The sequence below is a fragment of the Xyrauchen texanus genome, chromosome 50, assembly GCF_025860055.1.
Source record: "Xyrauchen texanus isolate HMW12.3.18 chromosome 50, RBS_HiC_50CHRs, whole genome shotgun sequence".
Classification (NCBI taxonomy): Eukaryota; Metazoa; Chordata; class Actinopteri; order Cypriniformes; family Catostomidae; genus Xyrauchen; species Xyrauchen texanus.
The window spans coordinates 10,797,974-10,819,930 of NC_068325.1; the positions used below are offsets into that span (position 1 = coordinate 10,797,974).

General features: G+C 38.8%; 1 protein-coding gene across 1 annotated transcript in view; it reads left to right on the forward strand.

The window, feature by feature from the left end:
- The window catches only part of LOC127641308 (serine/threonine-protein kinase Nek7-like), an 88,839-nt gene that overhangs the window by 44,966 nt on the left and 21,916 nt on the right, over positions 1 to 21,957 (forward strand). Inside the window, exons 4-7 of the mRNA XM_052124236.1 lie at positions 662 to 724; positions 5,772 to 5,882; positions 9,721 to 9,829; positions 14,372 to 14,479. Of these exons, the coding sequence (XP_051980196.1) occupies positions 662 to 724; positions 5,772 to 5,882; positions 9,721 to 9,829; positions 14,372 to 14,479 (391 nt within the window). The remainder of the gene's footprint in view (positions 1 to 661; positions 725 to 5,771; positions 5,883 to 9,720; positions 9,830 to 14,371; positions 14,480 to 21,957) is intronic.

Here is a 21,957-nt window from a genome sequence, read left to right on the forward strand (position 1 = left end):
TGACAACCAGGACGTCCAATATATTTTTATATATTTTATATTTATACAATATATATTTACATTTCAAAAACATCAATTTTCTAACAATACTAATGATTTATGTGACTGTTGAATGTTAATAATATCTGGTGCAACTTAACGCTGAATGTTGTGCCATGTTGACGGTCTTAGCAGGTAAATGGTGACGTCATGCAGAAACTCCAACCTATGCTAGCCTGGCTCGCTCTCGCGCATCTGAGTTTTCGCTCGTGCATGATTGCGTGTCCATGTTTTTCGAATGGGTGGAGTCAGGGCCAGCGTTGGAGGAGAGAAGGTAGGACCTTATGAGTTGTGTATTTTCAAAATCTGCCGGCCGTTTTGCAAATCACATACCCCACCTTTAAACTAGATTATTTGTGCTATCTTGGAAGGAATAAAGATTGTGTAATGTACACTAGTAAATAATGAACTAAAAATGTCCAGAAAGTTATTTTACTTGTAACCACTGGTGAATGGTAAAACTAGGACATTTGGGACAGGAGGGGGTGAATGTGGTGGGGGGCAAGAGTCTGATGGTCCAGGGTTTACCACCCTGTACCACTAACAATTTTTATAGTTTTTTCCCCTTATGCCATAACTCTTTCTCCTTCCTCTTTCTCTCTCCCTTTTCAACTTTTGATAGATATTCGAGTTGATGGATGCCAAAGCTCGGCAAGATTGCATCAAAGAAATAGATCTCCTGAAGGTAAGAAACCAGAGAAAAGAGAGACCGACACCATGTGCCGTTATTAGGCTTTCAAAAGGTGCCTCTGCCGAGACCTGATACCAGAGAAACGGAGGGGGAGGGGGGGGGGGGATTCAGAGACAGAAAACAATTGATCTGGATCAGACTTGCAGCTCTCTCTCTCTCTCTCTTTCTCTCTCTCTATTCCTCTTCCTCCTCTCTTTTTCTGTTAGGCAAGTGCAGAACACGGTCCTTTTTGTGTCGTTCCTCCAGGCCAAGATTGACTTTATTTATAATTTTTTTTTTCAATGCCATAAAATCTAGTTTTTATTTTGCTCAGTAATATTTGATATAGGAAGGCAGGGAGGTAGAGGGGGGCACAACACTGCAATATCAAGGAAATTTAGCACATTCCACTATGAATCTTTTGATATTCCCTAACATCTCTCTCATCTCCATTTTCTCCTTTTTTTACTTGATCTTTTTTTTTTTAAATCATTTGTGTTCATCAAACCACCATCAACAGGCTGCGGCTCATGGTAGCACAAGCAGTAACAAACTAGTTAATGACAACTCCATTAAGATTTGACGTGAAGCTGATCAGAGATGTCTGGGTTCTCTCTGCTATGTTTTGTCTTCATATTGCCTGTGGGATAAGAATTTGCTTAACACACACACACACACACACACACACACACACACACACACACACACACACACACAGACACTACTCTCTCTGGTGTCATGTTAATTGCTTCAGCCCAGATCGTTGTCCAGAACCGAACCAGTTTGCTTTCCATCTCCATTTGTTGGCGTCTGCTTTGAGACAGGCAAATGTCTATTTATATAGTTCTTCTCTTGTACATAATATTATTTTTTGACTGTTAAAATGTCCCAATGCTTGACAAATTGAAAATATGTTGATTGTTCAATGTCCATTGAAAATATTAACACGAAGCAACAGCAACTCTTTTAGCTGATGCCACAAGTGTACAGCGTGACACATTACCAATTTTGACAGCTCTTCGCTACCATGGAGGTTTAAACTTTCCCAGCAGGAAAAGTTAAATGTTCCTGACTTTCTCAAACATGAATACAGTGGGTTGTATCCCACACACTGGCAAAAGCAGCCAGCATTATCCCCATCCTGAATGCCCGCGGTGAGCAGTTTCTCACTTCAGAATTGCATTAAGCAGCCTTTCTGGAGGAGAAGACACCAGGCTTATGTGCATCTCAAGCTGTTGAGAAACACTGCATACATTTGAATTCATGTCGGTAGCAAAACGCTTTCTTAGATTAGAAATTAGCCAAGGCGAGTATTTATGACAAAATAACAATATGATATAATATAAAATGTATATTTAAATATTTCTTTGTGAATGAAAAGATATGTGGCAAATTGCAGTTTTTTGCGTTTTAGTTTTGAATATTTTTTTTAATGCATTTTTAATTAGATGAAAATCTTTAATTAAATTATTTTAATGGAAAAACAGCTATAATGAGCAAAATTTTTTTGTTCATTTTACTTGATTGTGTCATTGTTATATTCCATATTATGCATAGTCCATCGAAAAAATGGATTTCCAGATTTCTTCCAGTTTAAACTTTATAATTCCCGGAAACGGCTGGTGTCATGATCAAATGAGTCAAGTTGAGCGCAATCGAAATCATTTGTGGCATAATGTTGATTACCAGAAAATGTTTTCTTAAAAAACAAAAATCTGGTTTACAGTGAGACACTTATTTAGCACAGACCATAATTTTTCCAGGTTATTCATAATTAATTATATTGAATTAACTTGTTAAATCAATAGTCTTTAACATAGAAGAGGTGTTCACACATACACCAATCCACAGTGACAAAGCAACTCCATTTTCATGTTTATGTTATTAATCCATTTTCAATTAGAGTTTCCAGCAACATGAGCGACAGCAAGCATTGGCAATGTAATGTGGGCTTTTCCAGCAATAAAACGAAGTTGAGAAAAGTGAAACTTTTGTCAAAATTCCTTGTCCTTGTCAAAAATGTCTTGTTTTTTCCTTTTAATACATCTAATTTGTGATCGGACTTTCAAAAACTATGACCATTTGCGGACACTTCAAATTATGTTAGGGCGTCCAGCAGTAGGAATAGCTACTAGAAAAAACAATAGTACAGTCAGCATCTAGGCGACCACTAGCAATATAATTGCTGTATTTGTAAATGGGGCAGAAAGGAGCAAGGTGGAGTGCAGTAGAAGTTTCAAGCCTCCTGAGATATCGTCATTCCCATGGGAGGAAGGAGTAGGAAGCAAGAGGTTACTGGTGGAGAGGTCATTTGGCCAGACAAATGCTCATCTGCAGTGTGGTCAGTTGGTGTCGAAACACTGACATCGGTTTTTTTCTTTTTACGGTATTTCTTCGTGTTTCTTCTCTTCATGTCTCTCATTTACCATCCTTTTTGGTCCTCCTCACACAGTAATTTATAGTCCACTGCTTATGAATTCAGTCGTTATAACCAGCTCAACTCAAGCTGCTAATAGGCCATTTGTGTGGAAAAGAGAATCATACCTTCTACTTCAGTGGACAAAGCTAGGGAAAAATACGAAAGAGTCGCAAATCAAAATAATGAGGGAGACTGGCAGTAGTCCGCCTCCCCCTGATGTATCTGCCTATTTGTTTTTCTGTCAGTTTCTATGCCCCCCTCCCTCTGTAAACAAAATTATGCTGTTATGCGGAAGTGTTTTGCTCTTTCTGTGAATTTTTTAAAAAGCAGATTTCGCTGAAGCTGACACAGTTGTACCATTTTTTATGGTAATTGTAATTTTTTTCCATAAACCCATTTCATAACCTCCTTAGTTCATGTAATAGATATTTTCTCTCTCTAAATCAATACAGTTCTGTCTGTAACATAACCCTCAATATATATTAACAACTCAAGGCAAAAAGGAAACAAACAGGATTACAAAATTGCTCGCAGAACCCACAAGGTATCTCGGGTGATCGGAGATAGCATAATATAATTGTCACACTAATCTGCCTCAGATCCCATAATATTGTTCCCAATGGAAAATTAGGGTAAAATTGCAGCATTTAACATGATTAAAGTAAACATAGCGCTCGTGTTTACGCATGTTGTGCCACGTTTCACGCCCGCCGCGTTGGATGTGGCAGCTTGGGGCTTGGGAAAGGAGAAGCAAGAGTGAGGCTGACACCGCTGGCTGCACTCGCTACAGCTGTGTGATCCAAAAATACATCTAACAAAAGTCACGGGATGGCGACAGCGGCACACACGTCCTCCCCTATATCAGTGCAGGGCATGAACATTTCTTTAATAAACCCCTCTGCCATGTCAAAGCAGATTGGGCCCGACACCCTCCCGCTTGCGAGGGCCCTTGCCTTTCCTGCTTCTCATTGATACACTTGTTTCCTTTTATTTTCCATCCCCTCTCCCAAGTCTTGGCGGTTACGAACTGCTTCAAACTCTTTTACATTGACCAACCAACAGGAAACAACGAAAAGCTGAAGGCATAGGCTGGAGGGAGGATCATGCCATGCACTGCTGCTGCCTGGCCGCGTATGTTAACATCAGCCAGAGGATTATATTTGTTTGCTTTGTTCTGTTTATTAGTGATGTTTGCTATGGAAAACATCACAAATATTATCGCCCATAACTAGGGTTATGGATTTGTTCAAACCTCTAACCCTAAGAAAAGTAATAGCACATCTCTCCACCTAAATTTTTATTAAGTAATGATCAGACAATTGTCTGGTAAATGATAATACAATTCTATGACTTGGAGGAACACAAGCCATTACTATGGACCTGTATATAATAGAAACTGTTATATACTTTTTTTTGTACTTGACCCAGTAACCAGAACACCCTAGCAATCACCTGCCAATGCTCTAGCTAGGGTTGGGAACCGAGAACTCGTTCTTTTGGAATAAACAAAGTTTATTTTTATATCGTTGATAAACATTTTTCTAAAACCATTAATAGTTCTAAAACGTACATTTATCTGCCCTTTGCGGATTGAACACCATGCTAAAACCCTCTGTCAATGTTTCTTGTAGTGCAATTCAGTGGTGCAACAACACCATCTACAGCGCAAAACAAACAGTGTAGCCCAATTCCTGAATGAATAGCTTGTACAAGCCATTTATTTTTATTTACAGCGCAAAACATGCAATGCTACTGCATGAATGAATTACTCTTAAAAGCCAGTTCTTTTTAGTCAACCAAAAATTGGACCGCAAGTAACTCAATTCATCCGCAACAATTCATGGGGATGGGTGGTGGCGTAGTGGACTAAAGCACATAACTGGTAATCAGAAGGTCGCTGGTTCGATCCCCACAGCCTCCACCATTGTTTCCTTGAGCAAGACACTTAACTCCAGGTTGTTCCAGGGGGATTGTCCCTGTAATAAGTGCACTGTAAGTTGCTTTGGATAAAAGAGTCTGCCAAATGCATAAATGTAAAATGTAAATCATGTCCAACTTGTGAAAAGGTGAGGGCAGTTGGTTAAATACTATATGATTCCCATCCCTACTAGCAGCAACCATCCAGAAAACCTTAGCATCCACATCGCAATGTGTTGAAAACCACCACCACATCCTAGCATCTTGGTGGAAAGCTTTGCAGGGGCAAGCTCCACTCACATTCTCTTCATAAAATATTAAAATCTATTTGAAAACACCAAACACCTTGCTGCTCTGATGGAATAAACCACATCAAGACTATCTCATTACAAGCCTTCTCAAGCTCCTCCATTTTTCCTTTCTTCCTTACTTGTCTAGAAGAGTTAATAGTAGTGTAGCGATCCTACATATTACATGAACAACTGTTTACATTGTTACCTATATTAATTGTAATTTCTGAAGTATGCTTTTCGAGCCATGTGGTTTAGGCACCAGTGTAACTTGGATGGCAGACATTAATGCCATGTTTACCTTTATACAATCATCTCATTTGGCTTCTGCTGCCTTCATATTTGAAAGCTTTCCTGACCCAGAGAATCTTGTTAATATGTAAACAATCACTGATATTCTGCCTTTTTCCTCTCCCTCTGTCCCTCATTTCCACAGCAATTGAACCACCCGAATGTAATTAAATACCATGCGTCATTCATTGAAGAGAACGAGCTAAATATAGTACTGGAACTTGCAGACGCCGGGGACCTCTCACAAATGATAAAGGTATGGACACATGCCGATTTGTCATAATTTTTTTCCCTTTCTTCTTGTCTCAAAGGGTATTTTCTCCATCCTGGATGCTGAATAACAGAACGAATATAAAATTATCACTTGGAATTCTATTATGCTTTTCTTCACATAACCTGGATATTTAAAGTCATGAAATGCCATTTGCAAGTGATTTCACTTCTGTAATGTGAATTTCAGAGTAAATGAAGATATTCAGCAATAAAAGAAATAAATGTGTGGTGGGACTTGATTTTAACCATCAGGAATGGATAGTATCGTTGAAAATAAGGTTGAAAAATATGGTCTTCATAAACTTTTTTTTCTTGAATGAATAGGTATTGAAAAGCTACATAGTCAGTTCTGATTTCATTTTGACTAAAACAACTTAAACACAAACAACCATTATTGAGTGTGTTGACGTGCCATCAACATCAGCTTATTGAACAAAACGTGACAACGCAAAAAAAACAAAAACCTTTGCATGTGATTGGAAATCATCAAATTATTCTCGGCTGTTAACGTCAAACCTTAAACAGGCATGCACACAATACTTGCGCACATTAATAAGCCAGCAAGAACGCTGGTAGAGGTGTTTACATGCAACGCAAAATTGGGGTAAATGGGCAAAAATGTAGGTGCGTAATCATGTTTTCTTACACCGTATATGGTGTTACCCGGATAAAAGAACATCCTCGAAGGTGTTTACATGTTGTAGGCTTATTTAGCATAATTGGAGTAGAAACATGCATGTAAATACTCAATTACTCTTTCTTGTTACATTCACGAAACAGTCATGTTCTTTTCTTTTTGGAGCCAATGGCTGCATAAAGTGGCTGAAAGTATCCAGTTACAAATATTGACATTATTTGATTTTTTTTTATGCTGCTTTCTTGCCAAGCTGTCTTTGGAGTTATTCTATCTGAAGTAGGCAGTCCATTTTGGGCGTTATTCAAAAGACATGGTTATTTATACGCTCTAGCTTATAACATCTACTGAATGAGTGTTTCGATACAATCACATACATTTCACATTATTTATTAGAATCATGTAGCTCTATTCAGCACTTTTGATTAGCTTATCTTCCCTTCCAATTTTCCTGACTCCTGACAAACCCCTACAGCTCGCATTTACAACACATGATGCTTCAAATTTAATGGCCTGCATGTAAAAACCACCTCTGCCAGATTTTCACCTGCATAAATAGTTCTAGGCACTAACAAACCTCCCAGACAAAGCTTTTCCGGCATTTGTGGAGGATTGCGTTTGTAAATGTGGAACAGGAAGGATTAGTATGATGACGCCTTCAACGCGGCAGACTTTAACAGGCCTCATAACATGCGCCCTGTCTTCAGCCAGCAAATATTCTGACCGTCAGCTGCTCCTGTCTGCTCCACTGCACCGCCAGATTTCTCTCTCGCTCTCTCACCCTCCCTCTTTTCCTCGTGCCGCCCTTTAATTAGTGTTATTTTTTATTAAACAATGTCACTCCAAAGGTGTATACCAGGGCTAATCCCTGCAGTATTGTGAAATGAATAGGACTGAGCATTGAGCCATATGTAAAACAGTAGCTCCAAATGCATAAATTATTATTATTTTTATTCTTTTTGATTTTCTGAGCCCAATTCTCTCTGTCCATCGCGGAATTCAAATGAAATCAAATGGCCCCTTCATTTGCATGCACTTACAGAATATTGCATGTGCCGTGTTTGCTTTTTAAAGGCACAGAGGGGGCTGCCGCTCTCCCTCATTGACATCAAACAGGCCTCTGATATGCAAATAGAAAGGCAGGGGAAGAATAGATCCACCGGCTTTGTTTGGATGTGGGCCAAGGTTTCTGGCGCTCAAGACTTGCATGCTCACCACCATTCTGATCATTTCTATGAAGAAGTACGGGTGGGGACAAGGCTCAAAATGGGCAAAGTGAGCATTCGCACAATGAACTAATAAGTCGCCCTTAAAATAACCTGCGGATCTCCTTTTATGTTTTGTTAATACGTTCCCTACCCCATTTAACTGCCTTGACACTCATTGCTGGTGGCTCAATTATTGAGAAAGCATATGAAAAGGTCATATAATTACTGAATCGTTTTGGCTAAGCAAGCTTCATTCTGTCTTAATTAATAATATAATGTTATATTAATTTCTGCTTTGAAGCGAGGTCGTGCACTCAAAGAACCCAATCGACTGCACTGGATGACATGGTGCTAAAAGCTCTGAAACTTTGCATAATTCTGGAAATGTAACATGTAAATAACTGTTTATTTTGTGAAGTACATTCTAGAATTGCCACTAATGTTTAAATACTAGTACTGCATCCATTCTATGAAAACAAATGTTGCACTTTGATGTGAAGTAGGTAAAATGTAGCACACCACACACTTAAAAAAAAAAAAAAGTGTTTAAGATGTTAAATAGATTTCAATACAAGTATTCAGTTTGAGACATGTAGTTCGACCAATATAGCCAAAGCAAATGCTCACAAACCTTGTCCCTTTGTTTTAAGCCTAGTCTACACTACACTACTTAAGCGTTTGTGCCCTGTGACGGTTTCCATCGTGCTGGTGCGCACATTACAGGACTGATCACAGACTGGGTGTATTAACTACATGACCATTCATACCTGATTGAGGCCCTGTGTTCACCTGGTATTAAGATGTGTTTTGTGTGAGCCGATCTCAAATGTACAAGCGAAACACATCACTGTTACACCTGGTCATCTCTTTTGACCACTTTTGTTTGGATTTCGAGGAGAGGGTCTCTGATTTCATGAGGACATACATCAGTAATTATGTCTGTAAAAGTGCAAAAACGTAAAAGAAGAAAAATAAATTGCTAGAAACCGGTGCACAGTTTCTATTAATTATATGCAAATGACATTTTAAGCACAATTCTAAATTATTGTACTGCAGTACTTGTAACTGAGCTTCTAATGTGCGTGCTTCTCATATGGGGTTCGTGAAAACGCCCTCTAAAAACGCCAAGAAGTGGCTGTTACAGCTGTCTTTAGCATCACCCAAAATGCATCTTAAAATTAAGTTAATGAAATTCATTCACAACTTGCGCAGTTTATTCTTGATAACATGTCAACAAGCTTGAAAGTACGGCTTACGCTTGGTTTTTTCCAAGTTTATTTGTGCTTATTTGCCTAGGAAAAATACATTCAGCTTATTTTTATTTTCTCCTGCTTCCCAATACATTGCTCTACTCTTGAGCTCCCTCTATATTTCATTGGCTGTTGCTCATTGTTGGTCTCTTGCTCGTCGGGACAGTGCACACACACACACACACACACACACACACACACACACACACACACACACACACACACACACCTGTCGTCTAGATTTCAAGCTAGTTTGATATCCGTCATAGCGTCTGCGACTAGTCTCGACATGTTGCAGGAACATGTAAGACCATTTGTCGTGGGATCTGAGACTTCTCGTTGCGGACCAGTCGCCAACTCCAAATTATAGTCAGACCCAGAGTCCTTTTTTATCCACGGTGACTACTTTAAGCACATTGTACTGTACTCATAGTACCAGATAATGTACATTCTGAGCAATTGGGACACTTCACATTGTTAAATCTGGTCTTAAAGGGATAGTTCACACAAATATAAAAGTTCTATCATCATTGCCATCATATGTTGGATGAGTATTAAAAAAGCATTTAAAAACTGCATACCCATAAGAATCATTGAATAGTTAATGCAGATGATTGGTAAAGTTACAAATTAAAACATTGATGTTTCAGATTAACAGATTGCATGTTCTATGAAAAGTATGTTTTGCCCTGATCACAGCGTATTTATTTATTTGTTTATTGCCTGCAGCATTTCAAGAAACAAAGACGGCTGATTCCCGAGAAGACAGTATGGAAGTACTTTGTTCAGTTGTGTAGTGCACTGGAGCACATGCACTCCCGTCGTGTCATGCACAGAGGTACACACACACACACACACACACACACACACACACACGTTGGGTTTCCATGTTTAATGTGGACTTTCCATAGACATAATGGTTTTTAAGCTGTACTAACTATATATTCTATCCCCTAACCCTACCCCTAAACCTAACCCTCACAGAAAACTTTCTGCATTTTTAGATTTTCAAAAAACATAATTTAGTATGATTTATAAGCCGTTTTCCTCATGGGGACCAACAAAATGTCCACACAAAGTCAACAATTTCGGTTTTACCTTATTTGCTCCCCACAAAGTGATAAATACACGCACACACACACACACACACACACACACACACACACACACACACACACACACACACACACACACACACACACACACACACACACTTTGCATGTAGACTTTAATAGGGAAGTATTCTACACTTTTGTAGCAATTTATTGTTGTTTTCTGTAGTCCAATTGTAATGTTAATCTATTTATGTTAGTTCATTAATATTAGTAAAGAATAATTTCCACAGGCTGTTTGTGAACTTTACCTTTAATTCTTCTAGATGTAATTGACCTCCATTATGATTGGCTAAACTTTTCATATGTGAAATGAGACACAGCACCCCTGCCAGTTTTAACAAATGGAATATTCATTTTGAATGTTAATATGTTTCAATGATCTCTGCACCAATTTTCAGTGCGCTGTGTTATTCAATTTACAGAGCCTCTGCAAAAAAAAAGTATATTATAACCTACTTGTAAATTATGCAGTATGAATTAAATGTGATGGGATAGAAAGAGTGGGTATTGAAAAGTAATACAAAGTCAATACATTGACAATACATTGTTCACAGTTGAATCAGTTTAATATCATCTCTGTGAAAGCTTAGAATCTGAAATTTTCATAGTTGACCATAACATCTGCATTTATGTTAAAAACAAAAAAATATTCGCGTTCCAAATCAGCGCCACCTAGAGGTCATGTGGAAGAAATATGAATATGAATGTAAAAGTATTTTAAATAGGATGTAAATAGAAAAATGATATATCAAATGAAAGCTCTCAATCTCAGGATTGCAACTGTACACTTTATTTTGTTGCTCTAAAACCACATTTAGCAAGATTTCTGTAAGACTTCAAATACAAACATACCTTTTATGTGCCGATCACTGCAGCTGTAAGCCCCAAATAGCTAACATTTTATATCTGCTTTTACCTTTACCTAGTTTTCTAAAAAATTTGCAATTTTTACTTGTCTGTGAGCTTGCTTGTGTAAATAATCCAATGTTATATTTCCACAATATGTGTAAAAGGTGAGATTTTGAAAATTGCACAAGGCAATCCATAAATGCCCCAGAGTTGAAGAGGTTAATTAATTTAACAGACTCCCCTGCTGCAAAACAAAATTCAAAAAATCTGGTTTGTCTACATAGTTACAAACTCTTCTTTCCCCCACCTCCGAAACAGCAAGGAAAATTGCTATAATGAATATAATATTTTCTTTGTATGCACAGGTCTAAAATCAAGTAAAACTTGCTGGCAAACAGTAGCAAAGTCTGATTTGTAAACAAATCATTCTTTTGTATAGGTTGTTATTTTTACAGTCGGAATTTTTATGATTTTTAAAAGTCCTTAACCAGCAATCATAAATGACTGAAAAAGTTATGAAAATTCATTGGTCAAATGGTGTGGGAACCCTGTCAAAATCCTCATATAACATTGCATGTTACAGTGCGTGAACTGCTGTTTAAAAAGATGCATAACTCATTGTACTTGGATACAGCTGCTTCTGATCAGCTCTCAGACGACAGTCTAAGGTCTTTGTTATGCACAAGCTTGACCAGACACATTGCAGTGTGCATTGCATCATCCTCTTGCCATTTCAAAACAAGCAAGATGACGCAACTGGCCATGGCAACCTTATTCATGCAAGTCTTGGCAAATTATTGTTACATACAGTGGGTACGGAAAGTATTCAGACCCCCTTAAATTTTTCACTCTTTGTTATATTGCAGCCATTTGCTAAAATCATTTAAGTTAATTTATTTTCCTCATTATTGTACACACAACACCCCATATTGACAGAAAAACACAGAATTGTTGACATTTTTGCACATTTATTAAAAAAGAAAAACTGAAATATCACATGGTCCTAAGTATTCAGACCCTTTGCTGTGACACTCATATATTTAACTCAGGTGCTGTCCATTTCTTCTGATCATCCTTGAGATGGTTCTACACCTTCAGTTGAGTCCATCTGTGTTTGATTATACTGATTGGACTTGATTAGGAAAGCCACACACCTGTCTATATAAGACCTTACAGCTCACAGTGCATGTCAGAGCAAATGAGAATCATGAGGTCAAAGGAACTGCCTGAAGAGCTCAGAGACAGAATTGTGGCAAGGCACAGATCTGGCCAAGGTTACAAAGAAATTTCTGATGCCCTTAAGTTTCATAAGAGCACAGTGGCCTCCATAATCCTTAAATGGAAGACGTTTGGGACGACCAGAACCCTTCCTAGAGCTGGCTGTCCGGCCAAACTGAGCTATCGGGGGAGAAGAGCCTTGGTGAGAGAGGTAAAGAAAAACCCAAAGATCACTGTGGCTGAGCTCCAGAGATGCAGTCGGGAGCTGGGAGAAAGTTGTAGTAAGTCAACCATCACTGCAGCCATCCACCAGTCAGGGCTTTATGGCAGAGTGCCCGACGGAAGCCTCTCCTCAGTGCAAGGCACATGAAAGCCCGCATGGAGTTTGCTAAAAAACACCTGAAGGACTCCAAGATGGTGATAAATAAGTTTCTCTGGTCTGATGAGACCAAGATAGAACTTTTTGGCCTTAATTCTAAGCGGTATGTGTGGAGAAAACCAGGCACTGCTCATCACCTGTCCAATACAGTCTCAACAGTGAAGCATGGTGGTGGCAGCATCATGCTGTGGGGGTGTTTTTCAGCTGCAGGGACAGGACGACTGGTTGCAATCGAGGGAAAGATGAATGCTGACCAAGTACAGGGATATCCTGGACGAAAACCTTCTCCAGAGTGCTCTGGACCTCAGACTGGGCCGAAGGTTCACCTTACAACAAGACAATGATCCTAAGCACACCGCTAAAATAACGAAGGAGTGGCTTCACAACAGCTCCGTGACTGTTCTTGAATGGCCCAGCCAGAGCCCTGACTTAAACCCAATTGAGCATCTCTGGAGAGACCTGAAAATGGCTGTCCACCAACGTTTACCATCCAACCTGACAGAACTGGAGAGGATCTGCAAGGAGAAATGGCAGAGTATACCCAAATCCAGATGTGAAATACTTGTTGCATCTTTCCCAAAAAGACTCATGGCTGTATTAGATCAAAAGGGTGCTTCTACTAAATACTGAACAAAGGGTCTGAATACTTAGGACCATGTGATATTTCAGTTTTTCTTTTTTAATAAATGTGCAAAAAATGTCAACAATTCTGTGTTTTTCTGTCAATATGGGGTGCTGTGTGTACAATAATGAGGGAAAAAAATGAACTTAAATGATTTTAGCAAATGGCTGCAATATAACAAAGAGTGAAAAATTTAAGGGGGTCTGAATACTTTCCGTACCCACTGTATGAGACCTGTGCAAGGCCAATATGTGTATGAGCAAAGTTGTTACAGAAAAAAGATACATTCCGATCATTATTGGAAAAGTTCATGTCCAGAGGTGTCTGAAATAAACAGAAAAGCACAGGCTTTCAGCACAGTGACATCGCTCGTCTGGTGTCCTCCCAGCTGCCTTAATTCCAAACAACCCTTCGGGTCAAAAATTACCTGGTAGAGTTCAGTAGATAAACATGAACATTGCCATAGGCTTGTTTTTCACATTTTTTGAAATAGCATTTAATCAGGATAGAGTGCCACCTAAATGTCAAGAGTGGTACTATTCTTTTACAGTAGATACAGTATACAGTAAACCAAATTTTATCTGTTTGAAACAATTACATAAACATGTTTTTTATAAAAAAAAAAAAAAAAAATTTATAAGTAAATGTCTGCCTGGTGGATGAAAACACCCAGACATTGCATAAATGTAAGCATATCATAATTGTTTTATTTTCAACAGTTAAATGGGTATAAATGACCCGAACATAACTGCAGGGTTAAAAATGTTTGAATATCATTGCAATACATAACAAAATATCAAAACAAGCTTCATTTATTTTAATGAAAGATTTAACAAGCACACTTTTCAAGCAAAAAAATAAATAAATTATAGATAGATACTGTTAAAAATTAAGAAAGAAAAAAAAAAGGTATTTGTCACCTAAATGACAAGCATAATAGAATGTGTTTGTTAACTTAATGTGACCACAACCGTTATTCCTCTGCTTGGACACTGCTGTAAATTTTAGGGAAACTTGACTTCCTACATCCACTAAAAATCACCTTGGGATCAGTTGGTTAACACTAATTGCAAAAAAGAAATGATCTATCATAATTTTTTGCATTTTTTGTTATTGCTTATTAATGCAACTTGGATCTTATGTCTTGGAACTTAATTTTCAAATGCTTTCTATAATTTGCGTTTATTCCCACTATAGACATAAAACCCGCTAATGTCTTCATCACAGCCACTGGAGTGGTGAAACTGGGCGACCTGGGCTTGGGACGCTTCTTCAGTTCCAAAACCACCGCAGCTCATTCTCTAGGTAAGCTCTCCCTCTCTCTGTCTGTCTCTTTCTGTTTGTCTCTCCTGGAAAATGGGAAAATGAGAATTGAATAAGGCGGAAAGGCCTTTTAATTACTCAGTAGGGCCTGGATGTGTTTCATTAGGGCTGGCTGCGAGCGGAACCATGTGTCTGTTATAAAAAAGCGCCTTCCCACCGGCCCCTGGGGCCAGTTGAGAGCAAAGCATGGCAGTCTCTGTATCCATTTCATTGAGCAGTTTGGGCTTTCCTGTAGCCTTGACCCCACGACCCCTCTCCACACATATGATGTCTTGGTAAGGAAAGGATCTTGAATCCCTAACAAACCCTACGTCGCAAAAAAGGTGTTGTCATCACGCTATGCTTTGCGAGCTAAGTTACGACACATGCTGAATGCTAACCTAGAAACATGGCCCACGTGCTGTTTTAACACATTTTATATTCAAGATGACCTCTTGTTTAAAATCTAATTTCAAGAGTTACAAATTGTTAACGGACTGTGTTCTTCCAAAGTCTTTGTAGCAAGTCAGTCCACTGGCGACCATTTTTGGATCACTCTCGTGAATCTATTTCTAGTCATGAAAGTACAGCTCCTATCTACTTCAATGGGGGAACGCTGAAATTTCAAAAACGGTTATTTAAGTTTATGTTCAAAGAAAATATTTTAAATCAGTAGTAAAATCTTTCAACACTGGAATCATAAATTGTGCTTCTTTACCTCAGATTGGCCTAAAAAACAAAATTTTCCTGGCTTGTCTAGTTATTGCGCATGCCCCTTCTCAAGTTGATTGACAGGTGATGTCTGTGTCAAAAAGGTGATTGGCTCTTTTACCTGGAAGGTGGGAATTCCTATCTGCATCTATTTGGTGGTCCAATTTCTTGCATTAATTTGAATAGAATGGCATGTCTCTGCTAAACTGTCCCTGGTTCTGCTTTATAGCCATTTGTATTGTTATTAAATAAATAATTTCCAATTATCAAGGTCAAACTTGCAAATTTGGCAAAGCTGTGTGACTCCATTATGAAGTATCTTAAAAGCCTGGACTCTATAGGACAGTTAATAGTTTATTATTACTGCTCATACATAAGGTTTGTAATTTAAACAAACCCTTAATATTACACTTCAGCACATAACTTGTTCTGCACCATTTGTGCTATGTACATACAGTATTGGCCAAAAATATTGGCACCCTTGTTAAATATGAGCAAAGAAGGCTGTGAAAAATACACTACCATTAAAAATTTTGGGGTCACTTGCCTGAAATGTTTCTCATGATCTTAAAAACCTTTTGATCTGAAGGTGTATGCTTAAATGTTTGAAATTAGTTTTGTAGCCAAAAATATATTTGTGCCAACATATTAATTTATTTAATTACAAAACTAAAATGATATACACTCACCTAAAGGATTATTAGGAACACCTGTTCAATTTCTCATTAATGCAATTATCTAATCAACCAATCACATGGCAGTTGCTTCAATGCATTTAGGGGTGTGGTCCTGGTCAAGACAATCTCCTGAACTCCAAACTGAATGTCAGAATGGGAAAGAAAGGTGATTTAAGCAATTTTGAGCGTGGCATGGTTGTTGGTGCCAGACGGGCCGGTCTGAGTATTTCACAATCTGCTCCGTTACTGGGATTTTCATGCACAACCATTTCTAGGGTTTACAAAGAATGGTGTGAAGAGGGAAAAACATCCAGTATGCGGCAGTCCTGTGGGCGAAAATGCCTTGTTGATGCTAGAGGTCAGAGGAGAATGGGCCGACTGATTCAAGCTGATAGAAGAGCAACTTTGCCTGAAATAACCACTCGTTACAACCGAGGTATGCAGCAAAGCATTTGTGAAGCCACAACACGCACAACCTTGAGGCGGATGGGCTACAACAGCAGAAGACCCCACCGGGTACCACTCATCTCCACTACAAATAGGAAAAAGAGGCTACAATTTGCAAGAGCTCACCAAAATTGGACAGTTGAAGACTGGAAAAATGTTGCCTGGTCTGATGAGTCTCGATTTCTGTTGAGACATTCAGATGGTAGAGTCAGAATTTGGCGTAAACAGAATGAGAACATGGATCCATCATGCCTTGTTACCACTGTGCAGGCTGGTGGTGGTGGTGTAATGGTGTGGGGGATGTTTTCTTGGCATACTTTAGGCCCCTTAGTGCCAATTGGGCATTGTTTAAATGCCACGGCCTACTTGAGCATTGTTTCTGACCATGTCCATCCCTTTATGGCCACCATGTACCCATCCTCTGATGGCTACTTCCAGCAGGATAATGCACCATGTCACAAAGCTCGAATCATTTCAAATTGGTTTCTTGAATATGACAATGAGTTCACTGTACTAAAATGGCCCCCACAGTCAACAGAGTTCAACCCAATAGAGCATCTTTGGGATGTGGTGGAACGGGAGCTTCGTGCCCTGGATGTGCATCCCACAAATCTCCATCAACTGCAAGATGCTATCCTATCAATATGAGCCAACATTTCTAAAGAATGCTTTCAGCACCTTGTTGAATCAATGCCACATAGAATTAAGGCAGTTCTGAAGGCGAAAGGGGGTCAAACACAGTATTAGTATGGTGTTCCTAATAATCTTTTAGGTGAGTGTATGTGTATATATATATATATATATATATATATATATATATATATATATATATATATATATATATATATATATATATATTAAAAAAAAAGTTTTTGAAATGGATGACTCAGAATAATTAAGAAAAGAAGCCACTAAGTGCCCAACATAGATGGGAACTCCTTCAATACCTCCTTCAAAAGAAGTTGGTTGAGAAAATGACGAGAGTACATGTGTGCAAAATCTAGGCAAAGTGTGGCCACTTTGTAGATGCTAAAATATAACATAGTTTTGATTTATTTAGTCACAACATAATTCCCATGTTTCCATTTCTATTATTCCATAGTTGTGATGACTTTACTATTATTCTAAAATGTGAAAAAATAAATAAAAATAAAATAAAGAATGAGTAAGCGACCCTAAACTTTTGAATGGTAGAATATGTCTTTATTGTTTATCTTTTTGATCTTTCATTCAAAATATTTACAAAAATCTAACCTCATCAATCTCATAAATAAATAAATATTTATCTCCAAAACATGTTTGCCACAATTATTGGCACCCCTAGAATTTTTTTTGAGTAGAAGATATCTGAAGTATATTCCAATTCATATTTAAACATTTTAGTACACCTGGGTGACAGTCATCCATCACAATGGGTAAGACTAAAGAATAAAGTTATAATGTGCAGAAAAGGTTGTTGAGCTTCACAAAATGGGAAGTGGCTATAAGAAAATAATTCAAGCATTGAAAATACCCATTTCCACCATCATGGCATTAATTAAGATGTGCCAATCAACTGGAGATCTTAAGAATCTGCTTGGAAAGGAATGTGTGTCTATATTGTTTCCACGCACAGTGAGAAGGATGGTTCTCCCAAGGATCATAGCTGGAGAATTGCAGGAATTAGTTGGTAAAACTACAATCAGACATCACCTATATCACCACAAGTTGTTTGGGAGGGTTTCAAGAAAAAAGCCTCTGCTCTCATCAAACAACAAACTCAAGCGTCTTCAGTTTGCCAGATACTACAGAAACTTCAAATGAGACCAGGTTCTATGGTCAGATGAAACAAAAACAGAGCTTTTTGTCAGTAAACACCAGAGATGAGTATGGCACACACAGAGAGGTAGCCATCTGCAAAAGGACCTCATGCCCATGGTTTAATATGGTGGTGGATCTTTAACGTTGTGGGGTTGTTTTATGCCAGAGGTCCTGGACATCTTGTTCGGATACATGGAATCATGGACTCTATCAAATACCAAATGATAAAAAAATCTAAACCTGATTGCCTCTGCCAGAAAGCTTAAAATGGGCTGTGGTTGGATCTTTGAGCAGGACAATGATCCAAAACACACAAAAAGAATTCACTGACCACAAAATCAAGGTTCTGCCATGGCCATCCCAGTCCCCTGGCCTGAACCCTATAGAAAACTTGTGGGGTGAACTGAAGAGGAGAGTCCACCAGCGTGGACCTCTGAATTTGAAGGATCTGTAGAGATTCTGTATGGAGGAATGTCTCAGATCACTTGCCATGTGTTCTCCAACCTCATTAGGCACCATGGGAGAATACTCAGAGCTGTTATCTTGGCAAAGTGAGGTTTCATAAAGTATTGAAAACAAGGGTGCCAATAATTTAGTCACACATATATTTAACAAATGTTTTAGTTTTTTGTTAACTTGTGTTGTGTTTGGAATTGTTTGATATATATTTGAAGATAGATTTTTGTGAATATTTTGAGTGAAAGGCCAAAAGGATAAACAATAAGGATACATTTTTCAGTCTTCTTTTCTCATATTTAACAAGGGTGCCAATATTTTTGGCCACAACTGTAAATGATACTTAAAATACATACCAAGAACGCCTTAGCTACTGCATAGCAATGCCCTTGGAACCACTTACAACACCCTAGCATTGTGGTGTTTAGTTTTCTATAGGCAAGTACCACTCACATTTTCTTCAGAAAATGAAAAATCTAGTTACAAAATGAACATGCTATTTGTATTTTGAAATGTTATGCTTAATTAAATTTTTTATTATAAAAAATGTTGCTCAGTGAGCTGCTGACAATCACAGAAAACACAGTGCACAATAAGCACTCAAGAAAGCTAGAAAGAAAAGGGAAACTGAATAGTGTGCAGTGTTGTTTGTCTTATATTTGCAAAGCCACATTATATGAAACAGAATAAATTGCATATGAATGAAATATGCAACTGTGGATTGTACAGTGGGTAGAGTATGGAATTATCTTTTAAGGTCTGCATGTGGATAAGTACGATCATCTGTAAAGAACATTTTTGAAAGTATCAGGAAATAACAACATCGTGTGTGTTCATCATACATTATAAGCTTATAGCATTCACCTCAACTGAAAATAACATTCTGAGTCAGGAAATAAGTGTGACTGCATCCTAAACACCTGAGTGCACAGCGCCCTCTACAGGACATATCACTCCAGACTTCCACATTCAAAGTCAGTCTGGCTTCTCTGTTCAGGACTTAATCAGGGCTTTGCTTAATCATGTCTTAATGGTGTCTGAGTCACCTGGGAACCATCTTCGTTGGAGCCACTGGATCCGTTCGACCAAAACATCCATTCACACTTGTTACTGGGGCCGTTGCCTTACGGTATCATTTACAGACTGCCGTGTTAGGGATCTCTGCCAAGGCTTTTTTAAAACCCTAACATGATTTATAACAGTTAATGCACCAGGTTTGCCCAGTGCATCATACCACCACAGTTGCAGTGGTCTTTTGTAGAGTTAACTATCTACCTAGCTTCACACCTATTTATTTATCCACCCACCCAGAATTCATCTCTTGGGATGTTTTAGTATTGACAGTTGGAATGTACAAATGAGCATAAAGAGATGCTGGGTAAGTACAGAGAGAAAGTCTTCTGCAGGCTCACTGTCACTTGTCCCACAGGCTTGGGCTCTCCGTAGGAAGATTCAAAGTTGAGCCGTTGCAGAGTATGAAATTCATGAGCCTCTACATGGCAAGTTAAATTCACCCATGGGCAAAGAGACCTTCGATCTGTGTCTCCCTCTGGGCGGGTAGACCAAAGCTTCCTCTCCCACTCCTGCTCGCTTTCTCTCGCTCCTCGCATTCGCACCGTCTCTCCCCTCCCCGTTGCATCCTCTCTCTCTCTCTCTCTCTCTCTCTCCCTGCATGGGGGCGGTTTAAGGTGGAGGGTGTAGGTTTGCTTCAGTACGGTTTGGGGGTTGACAGTTCAGCCTGTAATGAGACAAACCACCACGGTAGAACTCTGGGATGAACGTTGGATGGAGGTCCAGGAAGCGCCGTTCTACGGCTGTCAATTCCTCTCCTCTGAAGCTAAGCCCCAGCCTTTTAACTCTGTCTCAGAGTGGCTCCGCAGCCCACAGATACAAACAAAGCGAAAGACTGAAAGAAAGGAAATCTAGCTGCTCTTTATATTTGCCGCCAGAGGCTTCCTAGCCTTTAAATTAAGCAGGGTGGCAAGAGGGGGGAAGCTGAAAAAGGAGGCTTTTTAAGATGGAATCGGAACAAAAGAAAGTTGGAGAGAAATGCAACAATGAAAGAGATAATTAAAATAAAAAGGAAAAGCACACTAATCTCAAGCCCCTGTATTTCGCATTTAACATTGAGAATGGTGCTAATTACATGCTAACGTCTCATCCGAGGGTTCAGGGTGACTGAGAGAGTCGTTCTTATTCAGAGGTCTGAGGAGTTAACGGGACTGAAAGGATTTTTCGTTTAATCCCTCTCACCTACAAAGATGCTCAGTTTACACTTGTGGAGTCTTCTTTTGTAATTAAACATGTTTGTGAATTTCCGCATAATTAATGTACCCTTGAGAGTCTACAGTAATCTCTTTTTTGTGTGTTTGACGTGCAAAAAAGGACCTCAGCCTATTTCTCAAAGAGTGCATCATCATGTCATAACAATTCATAATAATGGAAATGAATCCCAACACGAAGTACAATTTTATTTGCATGAATAAGTAATGCACACTTAATTTGACGTGCTGCTGGAGTTGATGCTCTGTAGAGCTGGGCTTTTACGAAACTATTAGCATAAGAGGAGACGATTCTTTTCAAATTACTAATGATGGATGTGGAGGCACTCCATTGTAACCTAAGTGCTTGAAATTGCCACAAGTGTGATGACCAATTAAAATAGATTTTGCTTGTTAGAAAGACGAAAAAGGGGTTAATTACTATTTTCTCAGTTTCAAGGTTGCATTGAATTTTTTCCTGGAGCATCAAGGATGTAATCATATATTAGAGCTTTTGAAATCAATAATATTGACTAATCACATACCTCTGAGGCCAGTTGGAATTTCTCAAACACTCTTGTGAAATTCCTTTACGTGTTTTAAAAGGAAGGCTCTTGATCGGTTTACATACACATAGCATCATAGGGCGGGACGGTAGGAGGGAAAAGTCCATGTTTGTGCTTGTGTTTTTCTCAGAAAGTGTTTCAACCTCAGCCCTGATACCTGCCTATCCATTCTGATGCTGTTTGGTGTTGAGACATTTGCTTTGGCTCTTGTTCTCACCACTTGAGACTTTTTAACACTTTGTCAGATCTGAGCTGTTTCTGCCAAGGCTAAACTTTTGTAAACTGCAAGCATTTGTCAGAATGTTTTTTCTCTAGATTTGACTATTCTTTTTTACTTTTTAGTACTCCTCCCTCTTTCTATCATCAATCTTTAATGGTGGCTGGCTGGTTGGCCACAGTGTCTGAGCAGTAAGGAGCTCGTCATAGCTTTAGGGCATTTGACTGGCCTCATGGGTCTCGCTCTTCTGCCTGATGGCTATTAGTCACTGCCAATTACCCAGACTTCTGTGCAGGGCCACAGACTATGTGACCTGACACTCTGCTCAGTCACACTTCTGTCATAG